Source organism: Panthera uncia (assembly GCF_023721935.1).
Source record: "Panthera uncia isolate 11264 chromosome B2 unlocalized genomic scaffold, Puncia_PCG_1.0 HiC_scaffold_24, whole genome shotgun sequence".
Lineage (NCBI taxonomy): Eukaryota > Metazoa > Chordata > Mammalia > Carnivora > Felidae > Panthera > Panthera uncia.
Window position 1 is genome coordinate 97,987,014 of NW_026057580.1, and position 24,496 is coordinate 98,011,509.

The 24,496-nt window shown below is 39.4% G+C and overlaps 1 protein-coding gene across 5 annotated transcripts in view; it reads left to right on the top strand.

The window, feature by feature from the left end:
- Positions 1-24,496, top strand: part of PHACTR2 (phosphatase and actin regulator 2) — a 230,408-nt gene that overhangs the window by 194,952 nt on the left and 10,960 nt on the right. For all 5 annotated transcript variants that reach the window (XM_049653001.1, XM_049653003.1, XM_049653005.1 and 2 more), the window contains 3 exons: positions 1,120-1,181; positions 3,987-4,124; positions 17,601-17,677. In XM_049653001.1, coding sequence (XP_049508958.1) covers positions 1,120-1,181; positions 3,987-4,124; positions 17,601-17,677 — 277 coding nt within the window. The remainder of the gene's footprint in view (positions 1-1,119; positions 1,182-3,986; positions 4,125-17,600; positions 17,678-24,496) is intronic.

Here is a 24,496-nt window from a genome sequence, read left to right on the forward strand (position 1 = left end):
TATTTTGGAAGAATGTGGAAACTTTTCTCTGTCCAGATATGGGAAGTTAATAGAGAATTTAGCCTGTTCAACTAACAAATACAATTGGTGCAAATATTGAATACTGATGTTTTATTCATTATAAAAACAGTCTTAGTCGTAAGAAGTCTATTTGAATTTTTAAAACAAATTTATCTTTTCATAGAACAGACTTTTCTTTTTCAACGTTTTGGTTGAGCCTTTTTGTATTGTGTGATGTTCCTTCGATAGAATTCGTAACAGCATCTTCTAAGAGATCATCTTTTGTAAGCGTTGGTGTCCAAGAAGTAAAATCTATGCTCATGTATCAAACAAACGATGAGCTATTGGAAGCAACAGAGAAAAGTTCATCAAATAAGTAATGATTAAGATCTGAAGGGGTATTTATTTCTTTAAAATTCCTGGTCATTTTTCTCTTAATCCCATCCGTTGGACAGCATTCATTAAATTGGCCGTTAAATTTTACTATTTGGTGAAGCACTAGAGAAAAAAAAGACTTTGGAAAGTCAAGTCACAAGAAAATAAATCATCTCCATCAACAGTACACCATAATAACCCCATTCAGAACATTCTGGTTTGAAGTCAGACTCCAAAGAAATGACTGCATTCTGCTACTGTGGAAACCAAAGCAGACAAAATCAAGTATTTTGGTTGGATTTGAATGGACATCAACTCAGACATGCATCAGATGATTCTAATTTGCTCTTTTGATATGTCTCAGATCTTTATGTGAAGGCCAGATCCAGAAGTAAATTTTTATCTGCCTTCTGATAAATTGTGCCTATAAGCCCATGAGATGTTCAGCAATGAAAGGTTTTCACCAGAGTGTGGACACCCTTATAGTTTTTTTCAGAACACAATATGACGTCAGGAAGCAAAAAGGTTTATAGTCAGTAAGGAAACCGATCCCATAAGGAGAAAAAGTAATATATAAATTAATGATCGATCTTTCTGCAAAATCTTTTGACAACTTTTTATGTCAGAGTGTTTGATCATTATCTAAGTCAAATAGTTGTGGCCTGATCTACTTTTCTGATTATAAAATCATTTATAGTAACTAAGTCTTCCTGCCTTTCCTCCCCCACCCTCATTCATAAACAGAAAAGAATGAAGAGGAAGAACAAGAAGCAAAAATGGAACTTAAGCGCAGACTCAGCAGAAAGGTGATGAAAACATGACTGTTAATGATCATGTGTGTTTTGAGATATACTTCATTATTTAGTATATGTGCTGCCGAAGCGAGCACTATACTTCATTATTTAAATGCAGATCAGCCCTCTGCCTTTACATTTGATACTGAGGAATAATTACTCCGATTAGTTCACTACCTAATCAAAGACATTAAGATCAATGGAATGCATATAATATGGATTATGTTTATATTTACAATTGCATGATATGCTAATTTGAAAAGTTAACAATCAAAAGTTTTAAATGACATTTACCAATTACGAATATAGCATGTAATCTGTGTGAATACTTGTTTAAATGCGAAGAGGAACAAAAAAGAAAAGAAAATCACACAAATGTCTTTTATTCAGCGATAACCATTATTACATTTCAATATACAGTTTTTATTTATTTATTTATTTATTTATTTATTTATTTTTTCAATATACAGTTTTTAAAAATGCTCACGTTTTCTGTGTAGTCTTGGAAATATTACATAAATATTAAATTGACGATCTGCCACTATTCCATGTGTGAGCTGGGTCAGGAATTTATTAAGTGAACTTGATTACCCAACCTGCCTGCTGCTGGGCTACCTAACTTGACAAATGGCTTACCCCCAAAACTCAGACTGTTGTTTCCACCCACTCATAAAAACATAAATCTGACACCAGGGTCATCGCTTTTTCTGTGTTAGAATAACAATAGTCTTCGGAAAAATTAAGCATTATCAGAGTTTATCTTTCATTATATTTCACTATAAATCTTTATACAAATATATAAAGATTTACTTGTAATTCTTTAGATTATACGTTTCACACCTGGATAAGGCAGGATAAGTAAAATATGACATCTGCATTGAAGTGTGTGACCTGACCCACGTTTATCTGAGATGGCTGGGGAGTCCACAGCAAAAGCACTCTAAGGCATACAGAAGAAACTCCATTCCCATGGAAAAGTTGGAGACTATTTTGAGAGATTTTGGTTTTCATTTTTAGGGAAAAAGATCCTTAAGTCGTCTCTTTTTTTTTTTTTTTTTTTTTTTTTTCAAAGATCCTACATGTCAAGTAATGATCAAGCTGACAGAGTTCCTGTAAACTGAATTTCTAGAGATGGCTCTTGTGGCATTCGGTGGCTGTTATGTTACCAGCTACAAATAAGAATAGCCCCTCCTCACTGTCCATCCTCACCCCTGCCATACACAGTCATCTTTTGTCAATCCATTTGGGCCCCACCGGGAGGCAACAGAGCCTGGCCTGACCCCCTGACTCCCGCTTCCCTCCACTCTACAGAGCTCTCTGCCATAGGTGCAGAACATTCCATCGCACTAATAACACAGTCCTAAAGGGCAAGACTGGATGGAGAATTTCTGACCCATGTGGCCTCTGGTCCCTTGCCTTTTGGGCACTCCCCAGAGGCAGTGGTTTCTCTACCTCCTTACCCCTACATGCCCTGGAGAGGCAGTAAGAAGCTAGCAATATAGATTGAACAACATGTGAGTATAAGGGAACCATTTAGATCATTCCTCCCTCTGTCCATTGCCTACCAGGGCTTTATGAAGCTAGAAGGAGTCACGGTTGCCATACCCCAGCTCAAGTGAACTCAGAGTGTAGACCCAGGCCCTTATAGGAGTGCTCAAGTGACTTGAATGTTAGAGCATTGACCTGCTTCAGCCTGTGATTTTACTCAAGAGGACACTGAGGCTCAGGAAAGGTTTTTTAGGGTTTTGTTTGTTTGTTTGTTTTCCACAAACACATCATTTTTGTGTGTCAAGGTGCTCAGTTTTTTTAAATTGAAGTTGTATGCATAAGGAACCTCTCCAAAGAAGACCACTTAGACAATGAATGGTCTGGCTGTATACATCGTACATCTATAGATAAAAAAGATACTGGAAATGGACCCCATGGGTAAAAGAGGCCTGGGTCTGTGGCATCTCCAGACTGAGAGAGGCCACAGAAGCATGAACCGTAGTAGCAGAGAGTAGATCATGCCTGTCAGCTAGGGCCCAGCAATCTTTAGTCTCTCCGAGCCATCTCTCTTTATTCTTGGGCTTGGGAAAGGACCAAGAGAGGAGAACAAATACACAGGGCTGGGTGGATTAAATATAACTGTAAATTTGAATTTGACTAAGACCATAGGAGGAATCCAAGTTATTAGAAGTGTCTTAAAGGTCTCAGCCTATTTTAAGCAGTTAAGGCCCACTGAATGTACTCCGTGCCCCTGTGCATTTCTGCACACCAGCTTTTCCCACCGGGATAATGTCAAATCTGGGCCTGGGTCTCTAGTCTTTCCCAGAAGACCACCATAGACACACCCTTCACCCGACCATTTCTTTGTCATAACTTTGTGCATTTCTGAATATAGAGGTTTAATATAATAGGAACAGAGATCTCATTTCGAAAAGTTACAGTGCTTTTGTCTGGATGATTCAGTCTCCAAGCCAGCCATCCTATATCTGGATTGCTATTGTGTCTGCGTGGCTTCGTGTTCCTTGTGTCAGGGATGACAGGTGCCTTTATCGCAATGCCAGGCAAGTTGGGGAAAATAGCATAACGCAGATGGCTGCCAACGCCTGTGACCTATCTAACAATGATGATTTTTATAGTTTCAGAATTAGGGCACGCTGCTTTCTGGTTCTCATTAGAAACTCCCAAGATGCTGCTGCCTTTTTTTTCTCTTTTGGATATCTGAAAGTGACCTTGTTTAACCATAACTTTGAAGTTCTCTATAGACAACTTGCCACCATGAGGCTGTAAATGGTCTCCTGAACTTGTCCTTTTTTCCCTATCCCCCTGCAGCTCAGCCTGAGACCTACAGTGGCCGAGCTCCAAGCTCGAAGGATCCTGCGGTTTAATGAGTATGTGGAAGTCACCGAGTCTCCTGACTACGATCGCCGGGCAGACAAGCCCTGGGCCAGGTTAACACCTGCAGACAAGGCAAGAAATCCTCATGGTTTTAGCCGTGATTTTATTTATGATTTTATTGCTTTTCTCAAAGCTTCAATATCCGTGTGGCCTCACCCCGCAAACACACACATACTCAGTCGTCCCAGGAGGCTAGATATTACCACGTAACTCAAAAGTTTTCTGCCTTTAGTTATTTGAGCCACTTAAGTGATCCATTTAGGAATAGCAATGGAGTTCTTTCAGCTAAGTCTTAGAAAAAATGAGTTCTTAGTTACCGTGTAACCTGCCTGCATTCATACCTGGATTGAGGGCACGGTAGTGCCACAGCCATGATTTTTCCTTACTCTTAGAAAATATAATTTATACAAGTTATCATTTTCAAAGGATATGTTAATAGTGAAAAAGGTATTGATCTATATGAAGGCTGACACACTTTTTCTACAAACAGCCAGAGAGTAAATATTTTAGGCTTTGTGGGCCATTTAGTCTCTGTTGCAATAGCTCAGCTCTGTCGTAGTCTGAAAGCAGCCATAGACAGCAGGTAAGTGAATGGATGTATATGTGTTCCAATAAAACTTTTTTTACAAGAACAGGTGGTGGGCCAGATTTCCCCTGCAGGCCATGGTTTACCAACTCTTAATCTATATCGTAGCTCACAGTCCAGAAAAACTTGAAATGTATAGTGAGTCCCATCATGGAGAAAGACTATTTTATGAGTAATATAGTTCCAAAGCCAAACAATTTTGCTAACCTTTTGTTTTCAAATTCTTCAGTTTAGGGTTTTCCTAATATCCCAAATAATGATTTCTAATTTTTGTCTCTAAGCAAAATTTGGTATCAGATAAACTCATGCCACATTCAGTCTTAATGCTAGAGCTCAGTATTTTAATTATATGCCGTGCTGAAGCTTTTTAATAGGTTTCATTCTGTAAAGCACCTGCTGCATTCAAGCACGTATCAGATATAGATCAGAAATCATCTGCTCATAAGAAGAAATGAAAATGAGGGAGGAAAATGATCACAAAGGAAGGATGTTTGGAACGAGAATAGAGAGTAGAGGGAGGCTAAGAATAGCACCCAAGGGACCCAACATTGGTGAAGAGGCAGTCGAACATGAAGAAGAAGTGTCTGTGAGGTAGGGAAAGAGGAGAAGACGTAGCCCAATAGCCTAGGAAGGAGAAGATCAGGTCACAAGTGGTTAGTCATGTGGCTAGAGGGGACGTTTTAGCAGTCTGGTGGGTGGAAGCCTGACTAGTAGAGAAAAGGAAAATAAAATAGAACCTCAAGAGTCTTGGCTGTGAAGGAGAAGCCATAGAAGGAGGTAATCACTTGAGCCGTGATGATTGTGGAGGCTGCAAGCTTTTATATATACGAGAAATACCTGAGCAATCTTTTATGCCACAAAGAAGGGGCCAAAAGAAAAAGAAAGGTTGAATACATAGGAGAAAAGGCCAGTAACTGATACAGTAGGGCATAATCAATGGAGCAGCAGGAGAATGTATGTTTGTAGAAAAGGCAAGGAGGAGACCCTTGCGGCTGGGATGGAGAGCACAGGCTGAGGAACGCCCTAAAGGTAGAGGCTCCTCCAAGGCAGGTAAAATCACTCAGGTTGAGGGAAGCCACCAGAGGATGAAGAAGATTGGTACTCAGGTCCGTGTCAAGCTCACTGCTAATCAGTGCCTTGTTTCTTGAAGGAAATGTCAAGGTTGTGGGTTACAAAGAATTGCCTGTAAACTACTTACTGTGGTTTCTTGCCCTCACCCCTAAGGCTCCCTGTGTAAAGTCCAGCCCTGTGCTATTCCCTAGGTTACCAAGAAGAAGAATGCCTGGCCTTGAGAGCCTTGTGTTCTAGTCAGAGGGTATACTCATGGACACAAGTGCTGTGAGTGCAGAGTGCATGGAGTCCTGAGAGAGGGTAAGGGGAAAGGTGGGAAGATTTGGGGGCAAGCCCCTCCCACCCTCGAGGTGAGCCTTGAAGGTATCTCATTAAGCACGGTGTGGACAGCGGGAGCCTGCCATTTGCCTACTGCCTACTCCTCACATCCAGGTCCCCGGCAAGTTGTCATGGGGTGTGAAAAACATGTCTCCCCCTGGGAGCCCCTCTTGGGCTGATGTGAAACACAGCTAAGACTATTGAGTGTGTTTTATCCTAATCACAGCCCTCAACCAGCAGCCCTTTGCTCTTCCCTTGACTGCCTCACATGTAATTCTGAGTGGTTTCCACTGCTTTATTTGCCTTCCTTCCTGCGCTTTCCCCTCTCTGTTCAGCAGCAGTAGACTTCACTTATGACCTCATGTGTTGTCTGACACCTCACAAAGAAACACGAGGCTTGAGGTCAGGTGCAGTCTTTAGGGTGAGTGTTAACAACAGATAACATTTCTTTCTCAACCCTAACCCTATCTCAGTTCTGGTCGTATACATTCTTCTGGCATTTTGGTTTTTTATTTTTTTCGTTGTGAATTATATCACATGGTGAAGAATGTGTGAAACAAATGTACCATTTAACTAATAAAAGGAAGAGACCTGTTTTATTAATCCCTGAATATTACTAGTACCTGAAAAGAGCTCTGTGTGCTCCTTCCCAATTGCATTTCTCTCCCTTCCATAAGGAATAACCACCAGGGCACCTGGATGGCTCAACTGGTTGAGCATCTGCCTTCAGCTCAGGTCATGATCTCACAGTTTGTGGGTTCGAGCCCCGTGTCGGGCTCTGTGCTGACAGCTCAGAGCCTGGAGCCTGCTTCAGGTTCTGTGTCTCCCTCTTTCTCTGCCCTTTATGCCCCACCCCCAAAATAAATAAACATTAAAAAATTAAAAAAAAAAAAGGAATAGCCACCACCCTGACTTTTTTCTTAATTATTTCCTTTCTGTCCTTTTTAGGAGTTTAACCACCTTATTTATACCTCTAAACAATAGCTGTATATTTGTTAGTTTTGCCAGTTTTGGAGGCTAAGTACGTCATATGCTGTACTTCTGGGTGTTGCATCATTCAGTCAACACCAAAGAATCTGGGTTAACGCACTAGGCCATCATTTTTCTTTTTCACTGAAATATAATACTTTGTCATATGTATCAGTCACAAAGTAATTATCCATTTAGTTGTTGATTACTTAGTTTCTAGATTTTACATTCGCAAGCTATATACTATGAAAATTCGTATATCATCTTCAGGGGCACGGATCCTGGACTTTTTTCTTGCATATATTCCTTACAATGGGATTGCTGGGTCCTAGAATGTAGGAATGTTCAGCTAAATTAGGCAGTGGCAATAGCTTTCCAAAATAATTGCTCTGGTTCACCCTCCCACCAGCAAAGGTTAAAACTTCCCGTAGTTCTGTGTTCTTGCCAACATGTGATGGTCAGTCTTTTTGTTCCTTTTTTGTTTTTTTTTTTTTACTTGACAACCTAGTAGTTATGAAATAATATCTCATTGCACTTATACTTTGCCTCTCATTAATTACTAATGAGGTTGAGCATATTTTCATACCTATTCTGCATACGGATTCTACTTTTGTGCCTGTCTTTTGTCTATTTTCTTTTGGGTTATCAATTTCTTGTTGATTCATAGGAGTTCTTCCTATATTTTAGTTATCTATATTGCAAATACATATTTATCTTCTCCCGACTTATAACATTGTATTCTCTTTATGGTATGTTTTGACAAAAGAGATTCTTACCTTTAATACAGTGAATTTATCCACTTTTTCTTTATGGCTTGTGATTTTGTTTCTTTGAAAAAATTCTTCCCATACCAAAATCCAAAATGTATTCTGCTATACTGTTTTCTAAAACATGTATAGTTTTGCTTTTCACATTTAAGTTCTTCATTTACCTAGAACTGATGTCTTTAGAAGAGATAAGATACGCCTTTAACTCTGTAGAGTAGATCATCTCTAGTATGTTTTCTATGTTGCTGTTTGCTCTTTGATCTTCTTTCTTCTAAGTTTCTTGCCTTTATTTGGCTGTTCTTTTCTAACTTAAGATGGACTCTAAATCATTAACGTTCTTCTTTCCTTTTTTTCTGATATAAGCACCGAAAGCTATATATGGCGCTGTATGTCAGTGGTTCCCAACCTTGGTTACACATTACACTCACCCAGAGGAGCTATAAGAATGCTGATCCCTGGGACCCACCTCCAAAGATCCTGATTGAATTGGTCTGAGGTGTGGCCTTAAATACTGGGATTTTAAAAGTATATGGTCAGTAATTATAAAATGTTCCATTTATCCTTGAAAACTGTGTGTGTTCAGTTTGGGGGTATGGCATTTAAAATATGTCTGAAACTAAATCTTGTTGGTCTCATTCAGATTTCTGTATCCTTGGCTTTTTTATCCTTACTTTTTTTTTTTTTTGTCTGCCTGGTCTATCCTATACCAAGAGAGGAGTATGTTATCTCTCCCAATACATATATGGATCTTCCCTTCTCTTTATAATTCTATCAATTTTACTTCCTATATTCTGAGATTGTGTTAATAGATATATATGTTTAGAATAATTACATTTTCCTGATGAAGCCTTTATTATGAGACTCTATTCAAGAAATGCTTTCTGTTGTAAAGACTATTTTATCCAATATTATTTTAACATAAAGGTGAGTTGTTTTAGACCACCTTAGTTCAATGAATTCACACTGTAAACCCATGTGAGGGCTACTTATGGATTCATATATTTAGGATAGATTTCATTCTCCCTCACCCACTAAGCATCAGCATGACACTTTCTGTGCGGTTCTCTGGGATCAGACATTCTAGCATAGCCTTCACTGAGGCTATACCATAAGGGCCCCTCTCTATGGCAGGAGGATCATGTATTAGACTTTCCACCTTGGGCAGGTTTTGTCTCTGGTCTTCAGTATCTCACTAAGCTATGAAGATGACAGCTTGGAGTCACCACATAGCAAATGCCCTCAAGGTCAAAGCCAATTTCAGTGCTCTGCTTACCCCATTTCTCTGCACTTCATCTTCATTTATTATTTTCCATCGAAGTATTTTTTACTTTCTTACCAGCTAATTAGTACACTTAAGATAATTTTTTAATGTTATATACAGCATTTTACTTGGTTTTTCAGTAGAAGGGCTAGTCAAGGTATGTCGTTTTGTAAGAATAGTATAGAGGTGCCTGCCTGGCTCAGTCAGAAGAGCATGTAACTCTTTTTTTTTTAAGTTTTTTATTTATTTTGAGAGAGAGAGAGAATGCACACAGAACGGGCAGCAAGAGGGCAGAAAGAGAGAGAATCCCAAGCAGGCTTTGCCCTGTCAACGTGGAGCCCGATGCAGGGCTTGAAGTCACAAACTGTGAGATCATGACCTGGGCTGGAGTCAGACGTTTAACTAACTGAGCCACCCAGGTGCCCTGAGCTTGCTTCTTTTGATCTCAGGGTCATGAGTTCAAGCCCCATGTTGGGTGTAGAGAGTACTAAAAAAAATAAACTTTTTAAAAAAATCTTTAAAAAAATGAAAGAAATTGTGTACACTGTTGTATAAGTTTTCTTACATTCTCCTCCCCTAGTTGTGGGCTTTTGGTCACTCACCTCTTATTTAATGACTCTCAGTTGTCCCTGCTCCAGTCACCATTTCTGTGCAGTAAACTTCCCAAAACTTAGTGACTGAAAATCACAACTATGTTATTCCATCTTACAGATTTTGTGGGTTGGGGATTTAGTCAGGACTCAGCTAGGCAATTCTGCTTTTCATGAGGTTGACTCTGGTTACTCAGTGTTCCTCAACTGACAGATACGTTGCTCTGGAGGGTCCCAGATGGCTTCTTTACATGTCTGTTATCTTAGGATGGCTCAGAAGCTGGGCTCAGTTGAGGCTATCCACCAAAGCACCTACACATGGCCTCTTCTGCATAGTGGCCTCAGACTTGTCACACTTATTACACGGTAGCTGGCTTTTTCCAGAGCCAGTGGCCCAAGAGAACAAGGTAAAAGCCGTATGGCTTTATCTAACCCTACTTTAGAAGACACCCAGCCTTATTCCTCCACATTCTATTACTTATAAGTAGGTCATAAGATCAGCCCAGCTTCAGAGCGAGGGGAATTCGCTCTACCTCTCAATGAGGGATTGGCAAGGTCATATTGCAGAAGAACATGTGGGCTGGAGGTGTTATTGCTGCCATCTTTTACAAATGTAATTGCCACATCCACCATTCCCAGCTGGCTTGATATTCAAATGCTGAATTTCACAAAGGCAGGTAGGGAGTGGCCCGGGAAATGAGTAAAGATCACAGCAGGTACAAAGTGTGGAAGCAGTGGGAGTCTAAATGATTAAATTTTCCATACCCTAGAAATAGTCATTTCTAACTCATGTCTGTTGTTGGAAGGCTAAACTCCTTCATCTCTAGTTATAATAAGAGGATTTTTCTTTTTAATTTTGTGTTGAAACAAAAATAGATTTTTGTGCCGGACTTCTAGGCTGCAGGGGACATCTACTTGGTCAGTTTTTCTTCTGCAGGCCTAGTGTCTGTTCAAGAGCACTTTAAAGGCACATGACTGGCATCTCCCCTGCAGAGCAAACTCTGAGCCCCAGAGCTCAGCCAGAACCCCTCCCTCCTCACATATGAGGCTCATTATTTTTCCTGTGACATTGTCTCTCCCATTTCTCCTGACAACTTGTGAAGCTCTAAAGGACAGCATTTTTAGAACTGGATTTATATTGTAAAATATTTTTCCTTGAAGAAAAATAAGAATCATTTCTTTTAGATTAAAAAAATGTTCCATGCTTTTTAAAGATAGAAGATAGAAAAACACAACAATTTAAAATGCCATTAATGTATAGTATATTGTGTATACACAAATGACTCATGTTTGTCAGCAAAAATCAGAATATTCAAAAATATAAAAAGAAGAAACAACAATTATAATGCATATCAGTGCATGGTACTTTTAAGAACTTCTAAAAATATTGTTTTCTACCTACCTAACACTGAAAAAAATATTTATTTTCTCTACATGTTAAAAGAGGAATATAATGAAATGTTACTTATTGCCCAGAGATACTATTAATGGTCTTAGTGTGTTTGTCATCTTAGAATGAAAATAATACATGCTAAACATCATTATTGTAACAAGCATTTCTGGATTTGTATTGCTTTTTACTTTAAAATAAAACTCTTCATGATGTATAATGATAGGTTAAAGATCATGTATTTTATTCAACGAGTATATATTTTATTCTATAAGTAATGTATTTTATACCAGTTAGGTATAATAATCTGTAATTTAACTTTCATGGTAAAAAAGAGTTTTACTTTTTCACTTTTGAACTATAAATCCCATTTAAAGAAAAACAAATATTGGAATCAAGTATTTCCACCTCTGCTCTCAAAATAAACACTGGACTTCCTGCCTCCCAAAGGGGCCATCCTTCTGTCTCTTTTCCTCCTCCTATTTCTTGGCCCCACTAAGATATGACTTTGCATTTAAAAAAATCTTTGAAGTTCAAGTGTGTAGAGAGAAGGGATCGGGAGGCAGTCAATAACCAATCAAATCTCATTCTGTGAAAACACTGTTGAGAATGCTGTAGAGAACCTCATAAATCCGGTAGCCTTATTAAATTGCTCAAATTGGGAAAGAGAAGTGGTGGGAGAAATGCCTTATTAATTGTGAATTTGAGCTTAATTCACCTTTAAAATACAACTTTCAGGGCACCTGGGTGGCTCAGTCGGTTAAGTGTCCGACTTCAGCTCAGGTCATGATCTCACAGCTTGTGAGTTTGAGCTCCTGTGTCACGTTCTGTGCTGACAGCTCAGAACCTGAAGTCTGCTTCAGATTCTGTGTCTCCCTCTCTCTGTGTCCCTCCCCTACTCATTTTCTCTCTCCCTGTCTCTCTCTCTCTCGCGCACGCGCTCTCTCTCTCTCTCAAAAATAAATAAACATTTTAAAAAATTTAAAAAAATAAAATACAATTTTCAATTTTAAAATATATGTACTTGAGTACAGCACTAGAAACAGATACACAAACATAAAGATACAGATGATGTCTATCTGTAGTGGATAAATGAGCCTTAAGATGACAGAATAGGCAGAGCCAGAGAAGGCCATCAACTTGGCCTGAAGATCAAGGTTAACCTGACAGTTGCCATCTCCCTGGGGTAGGCTGTGAAGCTCCATGGTACAGAGGAGAGGACAGGCTTTAGAGCTGGGCTTTTAAGGGTTTGATTTCTGACTTGGCCACTTGGGAGATGTTTGACCTTGGCTAAATCATTTAACTGGAGTTTCCTTACTTGTAGAGCCAATTATATCCATCTTGAGAATTAGGTAATGTATTCATGAAGTTCTAGCTCATCAATAAATGGTAGCGCTTACCAGTGTTACATTCATGGGCAGGCTTGATAATCTAAGCTTTGTTCCCCATTGGTGATGTTTTCATTATGCTTTGAAACCTCAGTTTACAGTCTAGTTGAAAATTATCCAGTGAAGGGGCACCTAGGTGGCACAGTCAGTTGAGTGTTGGACTCTTGGTCATGATCCCAGGGTTGTGGAATTGAGCCCTGTGTCAGGCTCTGTGCTGAGTATGGAGTCTGCTTGAGAGTCTCTCTTTCTGTCTCTGTCTTAAAAAATATAAATGAATGAATGAGTGAATGAATGGATGGATGAAATTATCCAGTGAAAGAGAATTGAAAATTCAGATAGTACATGGTTTGCCCTAGAAGTTACTCAGTAATTACTTATATATTAAAACCCTTGTAATAATTAACTGTCCTAGGGGGTGCATGGGTGGCTCAGTAGGTTAAACGCCTGACTTTTGATTTTGGCTCAGGTCATGATCTCATGGTTTGTGAGATTGAACCCTGCAACGGACTCTGTGCTGACAGTGAGGAGCCTGCTTGGGATTCTCTTTCCTTCTCTCTCTGCCTCACCCTGCTCACATGCTTTCTCTCTCAAAATAAATAAATAAACTTAAAAAGAAGAAGAAAGGGGCATCTGGGTGGCTCAGTTGGTTAAGCATCTGACTCTTGTTTTCTGCTAAGGTCATGATCCCGTGGTTCGTGAGTTTGCCCCCATATAGGGCTCTGCACTGACAGTGCTCTCTCTTTTTCTCTCTCTCTCTTAAAATAAATAAATAACCTTAAAATAATAAAATAAGAGAATAAAATAGAACTGTCCTAGATAACGGGGACATAAAGATGAACATACTACCCTTCCAGGAATGCACTGTCTAAACAGGTCACAGGAAAGACTGAGATTTTGATTCTCTGCCGAGATATTCTTGGCCTGTTCCTGGTTGTCCTGGCAGCAAAGAAGAGTACACTTACCTCTGCATAGCATCGAGCTTGATGAGTAGTCAAGAAATTCCCTCCTTGTTCCGCATCAGATTTTTACCAAAGAAATAAGCAGAAGACATCAAATGATGGGAGCTCTAGTTAATCCTGGCTTCACTGCTCATGCTATTTGAGAAGGCAGCAGGGCCCATATTTTCAAAAATTACCTGATGCTCCTGGCCAGGATGACCCCGGAGCTGACTGGAAGAGATTAAGCAGACCTTCCATCGCTGGTCATCACTAGTCAATTTTAAACTTCATTTCAGTCATTTTTGTGTCTTCTTTCCTCTCTATTATTCTCATGGTACCAAAAAATGCTGTGTATTTGCTCTCAGTGCTATCTTCTGGGGTTTGTTTTGTTCCAATCTTAGAAATACCTGGTTTTGGCTCAGTGACTTACCAGTGTTGGGCCCAGCTCAGCACCATTCAGGCTCCAATCTCACTACAGCAGCCTAGCTCTTTTATCCTGTATCTTTCTACACAATCAGTCCCATTTACATTTATGGGAGAAGTCATTAGGCCTAAACTCTGGCCTCATTTGCATAGAAGGGAGTTAAGATTATTGTACTTGTATTTTCTGAACACAAAGCATCTTTAATCACTCTTTTCCTCTCATAACCTTCTTTAAATAGTAAGAGGAAGCAATTCTTGGAATATAATTGTGTTAGTCCTGCAGTGAATTTTTGAAAGGAGTATTGCATTTCTTTAATTGACTGTAGTCCTATCTTGCTGATAACATATTTCCAAATAATCAGTCCCTAGAATTTCACATCATATTCATTGCCTATAACTGACTCATTATTCCTAATTACAAACCAGCCCACACAGCATAGAGATCTGAGGCAATTATCTGGATGACTTAGGCTCTGATGCTCATTTCATTGGAAAGACTGCGGGACTTGAAGTAAGAAGGCCTACGTATGAGCCCCATCTTTGCCCTTTAAAATCCGTTCGATATCTAGCAAGTCACCCTATCTCTCAAGGCCTCCATTTTATCATTTGTAAGATGAGATAGTGTTCGGGTTATCAAATGTTTAGTGACTTAACCATCTTATTTTGCTCGCCACTTCCAAGATGGCTCCCTCACTGTCGCATCTGTGCCTTGTTGCTCCTTGGCCTCTGTAGGCACCCACATGGCACCCCATCCTCCCTGGCCTCTTCCTGTACCTTGGCTTTCTCACAGTATGGTCTCCTGAGAGTGGTCACATTTTTTTTTTTTACATGGCAGCTGACTTCCAGGAAGAAGGAGACAAAAGATGCCAAACCAGTCAAGGGCTACATCCCAGACTAGCACAACCTCACCTCCTCTGTGTTCTGTTGCTTAAAGTAGTTGCAGGACTCATCCGGATTCAAGGCTGGAGAGACAGACTCTACCTCTTGATGAGGGAATGACAAAGTCACATTGCAGATGTGCATATGGGATATGCCCAAGAGTCTCAAACTGAATTTCTCAGGAAAAATGCATATGTATATGGTTATAAGTGAATTGTAAATGTTACTAATGTAAGGGATGTGTAGCATACAATTTACAATTAAAAATAAACTATATGGTACTCTTTTTTGTAGATTCTATATCCCAATTGATTCTAAAAGAATGCTTTCACTGACTTTTGCCAGACTTTTAGATCAGTAGCCAACCTACTATTGAGAATAAGGACGTTGCCTCATTTGTCTTTGAGTCTCGTTCAGTGACATTATCTTGCACATAGTAGACTCTCCAAATAACAGTGAAAGAACTGTTAGTCACAGTCATAAATTAAAATTTAGTTCATCTTTCAAAAGTTTCACAATAATGGCATTTTATTGAATAGTGTGCAAAGCACTTTCACATATGCTCTTTTTTTAAGTATGTAATTTTAAGTATATTCTGTAAGTATAAACTCCATGAAGACAGAACTTTTTGTTTTCTTTTTTTTTTTTTTAATTTTAGAGAGAGCATGAGCAGAGGAGAAGGACGGAGGGAGAGAGAGAGGGAGAAAGAGAGAGAGAATCTTAAGCAGCCTCCACGCTCAGTATGGAGCTTGACATAGGACTTGATTCCACATCCCTGGGATCACGACCTGAGCTGAAATCAGAAGTCAGACACTCAACTGACTGAGCCACCTAGGTGCCCCACACGTATGCTCTTAATCGAGTCTTGTAATACTGTAAGGAATTCCCATTCCCATTCCCCAGAGGGGAAAACAAGTTTTGGAGCAAAATAATTCACTGAGGGCCACTGCTATTGAAGGCATAAGGGCAAGACTACAACCCATGACTTCTGACACCAAGTGTACCACTTTGTACTTCCTCTACTGAAATCTTAAATTTGGAGGAGAAAATGAAAATGAACATGGAGATGGGATTCTCTGCCACTCTCTATATTAAAATACTTCCTTTCAAGGAAGTCTTTCCGATAGATGCTAATTGGCAATTTGTATAGGGTATGTTCACTATTTCAGCTCCTGGTTTAGGTACCAGTATTTACAGTGAGTACAACAAAGTACCCTCAGTGTTGATTTCTCTTGTGAGACGAGATGTATGGTCTTACCACAGGGGACTCAGGCCCACAAATATCTTTCTGCTTGCTTCATCCCTTTCAGAACTCAGTAGCAAGAATTACTTCCACAGTTCCCAGCCACAGGTTCCCTGTAGAAACTAGAGCAGCTGAGGGATGCATGTAGGGAGATGAGACACTCTATGACTACGGGATTTAAATACAACACTGAAAAGCCTGTTGGAGGAAAGCTTGCATATTGCAGAGACAGTCAGTGATGGGAGAAAGCCAGAGAGAGGCCTCCAGGCTTCCTCCTGTCTCTTCCCTTTCTTTTTTTTTTTTTTTTTTTAATTTTTTTTTTTTTTTTAACATTTATTTATTTTTGAGACAGAGAGAGAGAGAGCATAAACAGGGGAGGGTCAGAGGAAGAGGGAGGCATAGAATCTGAAACAGGCTCCAGGCTCTGAGCTGTCAGCACAGAGCCCGACGCGGGGCTCGAACCCACAGACCGCGAGATCATGACCTGAGCCGAAGTCGGACAATTAACCGACTGAGCCACCCAGGCGCCCCTGTCTCTTCCCTTTCTAAAATTCATCATTTTCAACCACAAAGTAGATTTTCTTATCTCTCAGTCAAATCACTCTCTGTGGTTTGTAGTATCATTCTGTGTTTTGGCTGAAGAGTCCATTTATCATAGAGGTTAGGGTGTGGAGATATTTTTATTAATAGTTTTTATTTACAAGAGGGACAAGTTCTTTGTAGAGAAATTAGGAAATAAAGATAAGCAAAAGTTAGGGTGCCTGGGTGGCTCAGTCAGTTAAGTGTCCAACTCTTGATTTTGGCTCAGGTCATGATCTCGCAGTTCATGAGTTTGAGCCCCATGTTGGGCTGCACGCTGACAGTGTGGAGCCTGCCTGGGCTTCTCTCTCTCTCTCTCTCTCTCTCTCTCTCTCTCTCTTTCTCTCTCTCTCTCTCTTTCTCTCTCAAAATAAATAATTAAAGTGAAAAAAAAAAAGGATAAGCACAAAGTTGAAAGCAGAAACCATCCATGATCTAGTCACTATTGTTAATAGACAACTCACATTAACATTTTTGTGATTATTTCAGCATTTCAACCTGAGAGACATAAGCATCTCTCCAAATCCCAACATTTACGTGACATGGGTTATGTGTTTGTTAAATAGTAATAGTAATCACATTCTAGTACACATTTTCCGAGTGGCTTTAGGTGCTATGCTGAAACTTTTCATTCTACTTGTCTGAACTTTCAAAATTAGAGAATAAATAGCACCTGCCTTCTCAGCAGTTCTATGGCAGCTAGTCAAGGCCATGTCGCTGCACATGGTGTGCAATGCAGAACTTTCATAGGGAAATGATAATGGTTTCTGAGAAAGTCTTATGACCTATGCTATCCTGTGGTCATCGAGGGTGGGGGGTGTGTGTGACTCACAGACTAGGTCCCAGGATGAGTTTAGCAAAGGCCTTTCTCCTCTCCTCTTTGTCAGTGACACTTGAAGGACATCTGACCCTCCTCTTTGTCAGTGACACTTGAAGGAAATCTGACCTGGGTTTTTTTTGGCTATAGTGTGATACTACATTTATCGTACCTCTACCAGGTAAAGACCTAGTAGAAATTAGGAATCTCTTTTTGCAAGACATTTTTTAAAAGAATGTCTGCTTTGTTGATGCTGTTATGCTAAGAAAATATGTGACCTAAGTACAATTCTGTTTATCTGTTGTTGTTTTTTTTTTTTTCCTGTTTAGGCAGCAATAAGGAAGGAACTAAATGAATTTAAAAGCACAGAAATGGAAGTTCATGAAGAGAGTCGACAGTTTACAAGGTAGGTGGGCAAAATGCAATTCAGCATATTTTTTATGTGTATTTTACCACAATTAAAAGTTTTTTTAAGTTTTTTTAATGTTTATTTTTGACAGAGAGAAAGAGACAGAATGTGAGTGGGGGAGGGGCAGAGAATCCAAAGCAGGCTCCGGGCTCTGAGCTGTCAGCACAGAGCCCCTCGAGCGTTGGGATCATGACCTGATCTGAAGTCGAACATTTACCCAACTGAGCCACCCAGGCAGCCCTACAAGTTTTTTTAAATACAGTTGAGCCTAACACCATCTAACAAACATTTCTAAAATTAAGTCTTTTTTTTTTTTTTTTTTTTTTTTTTCCTACAGAAGTCTGAATCATTCCAAAGGGCTATGTTTGGGTTTCTTTCTTAGCTTTATTTTCTGGGACAGGAGAAACGCATTAGAATCATTTATTCTGTCCTTAAAGAGACTTAGTTGAAGTTTTATGCCCAGAACAGATGCTGGAAAGAGCCACTATGGGCACCTGTGTGTCTGCTTTGGGATCACAGTAGACATAACCTAGAGAAGATAGAAACTCAATTTTTAGAAGATTTAACTTAGACTAGGAATCCAGTTTTTACTGGTGCTGTGGAAGATTGAAATAATCCTACTCTTGTAACTCCCAGTACCCCCTCGGTTTCAGTTTATTCTTCTGCTGAAACCAGAAGAGACCTGAATGTGATCATATAGTCTGACTACCTGCCCTCCCTCCCCCACCCCCCCCACCACCACTTAACAGGTGTTCTGTTTATTTCTCTGTAATGGATTTATGTGGTCTGGTTTTTTTTTTTTTTATAACACGTATATTCGTAAAAATTTGCATGCCAATTAAAAATTGAATTATTGGGGGGCGGCTGGGTGGCTCAGTTGGTTAAGCATCCGACTTCGGCTCAGGTCATGATCTCATGGTTCGTGGGTTCGAGTCCCGCGTCAGGCTCTGTGCTGACAGCTCAGGGCCTGGAGCCTGCTTCTGATTCTGTGTCTCCCTCCCCTCAGCTCCTCCCCTGCTCACACTCTGTCTCTCTCTCAAAATAAATAAAGATTAAAAAAAAAATTTTTTTTTTAAATTGAATTGTTGGGGCACCTGAGTGGCTCAGTTGGTTAAGTGTCTGACTTTGGCTCAGGTTATGATTTCATGGTTCGTGGGTTCGAGCATCCCCTGGCTGCTTCAGATTCTGTGTCTCCCTCTCTCTCTGCCCCTCTTCCACTCACACTCTGTCTCTCTCCCTCTCTTAAAAATAAATAAAAACATTAAAATAAAATGGAATTGTTAAAAAACGTACCAAGACAGATGATTACATGAAGAAGACCACAGTAGGTCTTTCTGGAAATCAAATACTGGTTCCCTAGGCTAGAACAGCTTCTGCAGGACAGCCATATATTATGGTGCTGCTCTGCCTGCAGTGGCTCCTGTCGGTGGTGCTGTTCCATGCTGAGCATGTCCTACGATAAAGGAAGTCATGGCACAACTTCATAATTTAATAGCAAATCCCTTCCCTAAAGTTGATGGGGGCCTCCTTGCTCCAAAGCTATTGCTTCTGTGATAATGTCTGGTATGCAGAAGAAATTCCCCCTTTCTCCTAGGGGAGGTTTATTTGTTTTGGTTCCTCCCATATCATGTTTATTTGTAAATGCATTCGGGGCTTTTAGCCATCTGAACGTGTGGGATTTGTCTCTAGCTGAGGGCTGCATCCTGTCCTGATCTACTCTTGGGCCAGTCACACGCCCGTATCAAGCCAGACCTATTTGTCCCCTCCTTTTCTCCCTTCCACTCTGAGGTCAGGGAAAGTTCATGCTGATATTTGACACCTGTGGCCATACTTCTCCAGTAAAGTTGATCATAATAAGGTGGCTGAATATTTATGGTGACATCTAGTTGGCTGGGACCTCCGGGTAACTGGAAGGACAGCATGCACATGTACTTGTGCTTTTGAGTCCTGACCCCCGAGATATAGTGACTACACTCAACCTATTCTTTATCATTCAGGATAGCTTTACTTCTGTGTGTTTTTCCTAGAAATCATAGAAATCCTGATTACCTCATTTTTATTTGATAACATTATATGAAGAATAAACTACAAAGGAAAATAACCAAATTTTAAAAATGCATTTCTTTGGAAGTTCTGTTTATAAAAAATAAAAATTTATACTGAAGGAGGTCCTTTCTCTTCTATTGTGTGCTATGAACAAGTTTTAAAAAAAGAGGCTGCAAAGAGAGTAAAGGTCATTTATTTTTTGCATATGTATTTGTCATGGACCAATATATTCTAATTAAGCATTAAAACAATACAAAAATCCATCCATGAAAAAGGAAAACTCCCTTCGCTCCATCGTTCCCCAGCTTCATTCCCATTCTCGTAGGTAATCACCAGGAAAAGTTTGGTGTAGGTAGATCCATCTGGTCACTTTTCTGTGCATTTGAAAACATGTATGGATATTTATGATTTATGTGTACATACACATATGCCTTTATGTATCCCTTCTGAGTCACACACAAAACAGGATCTAGAAAATCTTTCCATATTAGTGTGTACCTCATTCACTTGAATGACTTTATGGCCTTTTGTAGATAATATACCGTAAGTTATTGAACAATTATTCTATTGATGGATGTTATGGAATTTGTAGTGTTTCATTAGAAAAGCAATGCTGCCTTGACTTTATTTGTAAATACATCCTGACACATAGATGCCAGTATTTCTGTAGTAGTCTCGTGAGAAGATTTGCTAGGTCACTGGCGATATATTTTTTACATTTTGGAAGATGCTATTCTGTAACCTGCGGTTTATGAGCATACCTGGTGTATCACCTTCATCAGCACTGGTGGGGCAGGACAGGGGTGGTGGTGAGGGGTCTATAGTCTAAAGAATGAACAATAATATCTTATTTCATTGATTTCTATAAGGTTGGGTATTTTTACATATCTTTATTGACCATTTACATTTTTTATTTACTTTTACTAGTTTTCTTTTGGGTGTCTCTTTCATATGGATTAGTAATTAGATATTACTTAGATATTGTGGATATTGGCTCTTTGTTACATACGTTACTATACTTTCCCCCAATTTATTCTTAACTTTTTAACTTTTTTTAATGGTCTTTTATTTAAATCTTTGCATATTCAAATATGTCTGAATTGTTACTTTTACTTCATTGTTCTGTGTCTTATGGAGAAAGGCCAAGATTATAAATCTGTTATCTTCAGTTCTTATATATGCCTTTTTTTTTTTAAACTTAGATCTTTAATCCATTGGGCATTTATTTGGATATATGATTCAAGAGTAACTAACTTTACTTTGTTCTAAATCAGTAGTCAGTTTCCCCATTTATTTCCCCCTTGATGTGAAAGTCTTCTTTTAATATACACATGGATCAGTTCCTGGATTCTTTTTTTTTTTTTTTTTTTTTTTAAGTGGGTTCTGCACCCAATGTGGGCCTTGAACTAACAGCCCCGAGATCAAAAGTTGCCTACTCCCCTGGCTGAGCCAGCCAGGTGCCCCCAGATTCTTTATTATGCTCTAGTGAGTTATTGTCTATCTTTGCACTGTGTCACACTGTTTAATTAGAATAAATTTGTGATGTGTTTTTATATCTGATGGCATATTTTTTCACCTTCAAAATTCCATTGGCTACTTTGCTGTATTTACTCATCTACAGAAATTTAGAGTGTACTTATTATATACTATAAAATTCTATCGATATCTTTATTGTTTAAGTAAATATTAATAGATGTAAATAGGGATGAGCTTTTCAAGAGAAAATTATAGGCTTTTTTTTTTTTTTACGGTAACAAAGGTAAGCTTTAAAAGTTTTCCAAAAAATATATTGATTAACACTTTTTAAAATGTCTATCCAGATAAAGAAAAATTAAATATTCATAGCAGTAAGATAAATATGCCTTGCTTAAGTACTCTTTAAAACCTGGCAGCAAAGCAAATGTCTACTGCTATTTTTCCATTAATTTGTATTACATCATTAGAGTTACATTCCAATAAAGAAAAATTTTGGCTCTAAGACTTATAAAAATCTTGCTTATGATTTTCACATTGTTTTCAGTATTTCTTTTAAGAGGAAAAAGGTTTGGTAAACACTGCTGAGTTTAATCAAAATAATGCCAAAATATGATAATGTTTTACATTTAGAAAATCGCTTATGTAGAAGATGGTGTTACTCTTAGCAGCAGTCACCCTTGGAGGGAGCATACAGGCTGCTGATCATTTCCTAGCCCTTTAAATGCAATCTAGATAGAGAGCAGCTCACTTATTAGCTCTCCTTATTAGTGGCAGACATTATCTCCTTATATCAAGTAAGCCTGCCATTCAAAACCTAAATCTGTTAATTCCCTGTGGATTTAGAGTGGTTAATAAAAGACAGCCCTGCTCCCTCTGCCCGGGCACCTTTTTATCCAGAGATAATCTCCCCCACAGTGATGTATCAGTCAACACTGGAAGGATCCATTCCCATAGAGAGAGCTTCCTTTGCTTCTGTATCTCTGGAGAGATTCACAAAAAGCTGATAACATTGGTTGCCTCTGGGGCGGAGGATTGGTGGGTAGGAGCAGGCATGGGAAAAATTCACTCTTTGAATTCAGACTCTGTTCTGGACCCTGGGAATTTAGAACATGTCAAATAAAGTCCTCACTCTTACATGGTTATGTTCTACTGAGGAAGACAAACCATTACAAGTAAACAAATAAATAAAAATGATAATTTCAGTTTGTGCTAAGTACTATCAAGAAAATGTAAGGGCGCCTGGGTGGCTCAGTCGGTTAAAACATCGGACTCTTGATTTTGGCTCAAGTCATTACCTCACGGTTCGTGACTTGGAACATTCTGTAGGATGTGTTAGCATCCTAACAGAGCCTGCTTAGGATTCTCTCTCTCTCTCTCTCTCTCTCTCCCTCCCTCCCTCCCTCCCTCCCTCCCTCCCTCTCTTTCTGCCCCTCCCCTGCTCTCTCTTCGGCTCAGGTCATGATCTCGTGGTTCTTGAGTTTGAGCCCTGCTTCGGGCTCTGTGCTGACAGCTCAGAGCCTGGAACCTGCTTTGGATTCTGTGCCCCTCTCTCTGTGCCCTTCCCCCACTCATGTTCTGTCTCTCTCCCTCTCTCTGTCAAAAATAAACATTAAAAAATATATTTTTAAATAACACCCCCTCTCATTCACTTCCTCTCGACAGTATGAAAATAAGAAAAATGTATTCCAGTTTTAATAAGAAAAACACGGGGGCGCCCCTGCTCTCTCACTCTCATAAATAAATAAATAAATAAATAACATTTTTAAACAAAAGAGAATCTAACAGGATGCTATTAAAGGGACAAGAGCGGGTGTATAGATAGGATGGCAATGAAAGGGGTGTCTTAGGGAATAAAACCTACTGTGTGATTTAGATGACAAGAGGAAGCTGTCAGCAGTGTTGGGGGAGAGAAAAACATTCCACCCCCAAAGGGAACCAGCTGATTTCAAAGGCATAGCTAGTGCAAAGGGCCTGAGTTGGTAAGGATTTTGCATGACCAGAAGGCAAAAACAACACCCAGGTGCCTAAAACAGGAACATTGTCTCCCTGTAACCAATGTAGATTCACGTACCTCCCAAAGTTATGGCCAAGGCTGGCAGTAGGAATGGAACTCAAAGTGGATACATCCCTACTTTGGTCACAACAAGTTTGCTAACTTTGGAAAGCTTGGTATATCTTATTTTTATTTTGAGTTTTGGAAAGTCAAACATGCAAAAATAATATAACAAGCCCCATGCATCCATCATGCAGCTTTTCCAGTTATCAACTTATAGCCAATCTTGCTTCAGCTGTTCTTATGGCTTTAATTTTTCACTTTTTTCATGCTTTGATTTTACATGACAACATATTTTAAGTTGTCCAGTGTGCCAGATATCGTATTCCATGATTAAAAGTGATGAAAAGCAAGTCTTTCCTCCATGCCACACAATCTTAGTGGAGGCACACCTACATAAAGATTGTATACCGTGATAAGTAACTGGTATAAACCAAGTGTTATGGGAACACAGAAGAGAAAGATGATTAATGCTTCCTTGAGAAATGGAGGAAAGGGAGTTTGGAGAACTCACAGAGTGAGATTGCAGGAGTTGGAGATGGGAAGGAAGATAGGACAAAAGGCAGAGCACAGAAGTGGAGAGTATTTGGGGGCTTAAAGTTTTTTTGTTTGGTTGGTTGGTTGGTTTTTGTTTTGTTTTGTTTTTTGAGAGAGAGAGAGAGAGCAGGGGAGGGGCAGAGAAAGGAGGACAGAGGATCTGAAGTGGGCTCTGCACAGACAGCAGCAAACCCAATTCAGGGCTCAAACTCAGGAACCGTGAGATCATGACCTGAGCCGAAGTCAGATGCTCAACCGACTGAACCATCCAGGCGTCCCCGGAAGTTAGGGTATTTTGGAAGTAGTAATAGAGATCTAGCTAGAAACATGGGTTGGGCCACATCCTGAAAGGCCTCAATCACTACTGTAAGAAATTTAAATTTTATTTCATAGGGGAAGGTGAACAATACAATGATGTTAACAAAGAACTGGAAAGATCAGATTAGTGTTTATGATGATATTGCTAGTGACAATGTGGGGCACAGATTTGATCTCCACATCTCTGAGCCTGGGACAGGAAAATGAATTAGAAGACTCATTTATGAGGACCAGTGAACATTAGATTAGACAAGACAAATGAAATACTAAATAGAATTGCGTAAACTTTCTGTGTGGGACCACAGAAATGGGCTGAAGAGGTAGATCAGATAAAATGTTGTAGAGAAGATGACTTTTGACTCTGATCTTGAATATGAAAACATAGA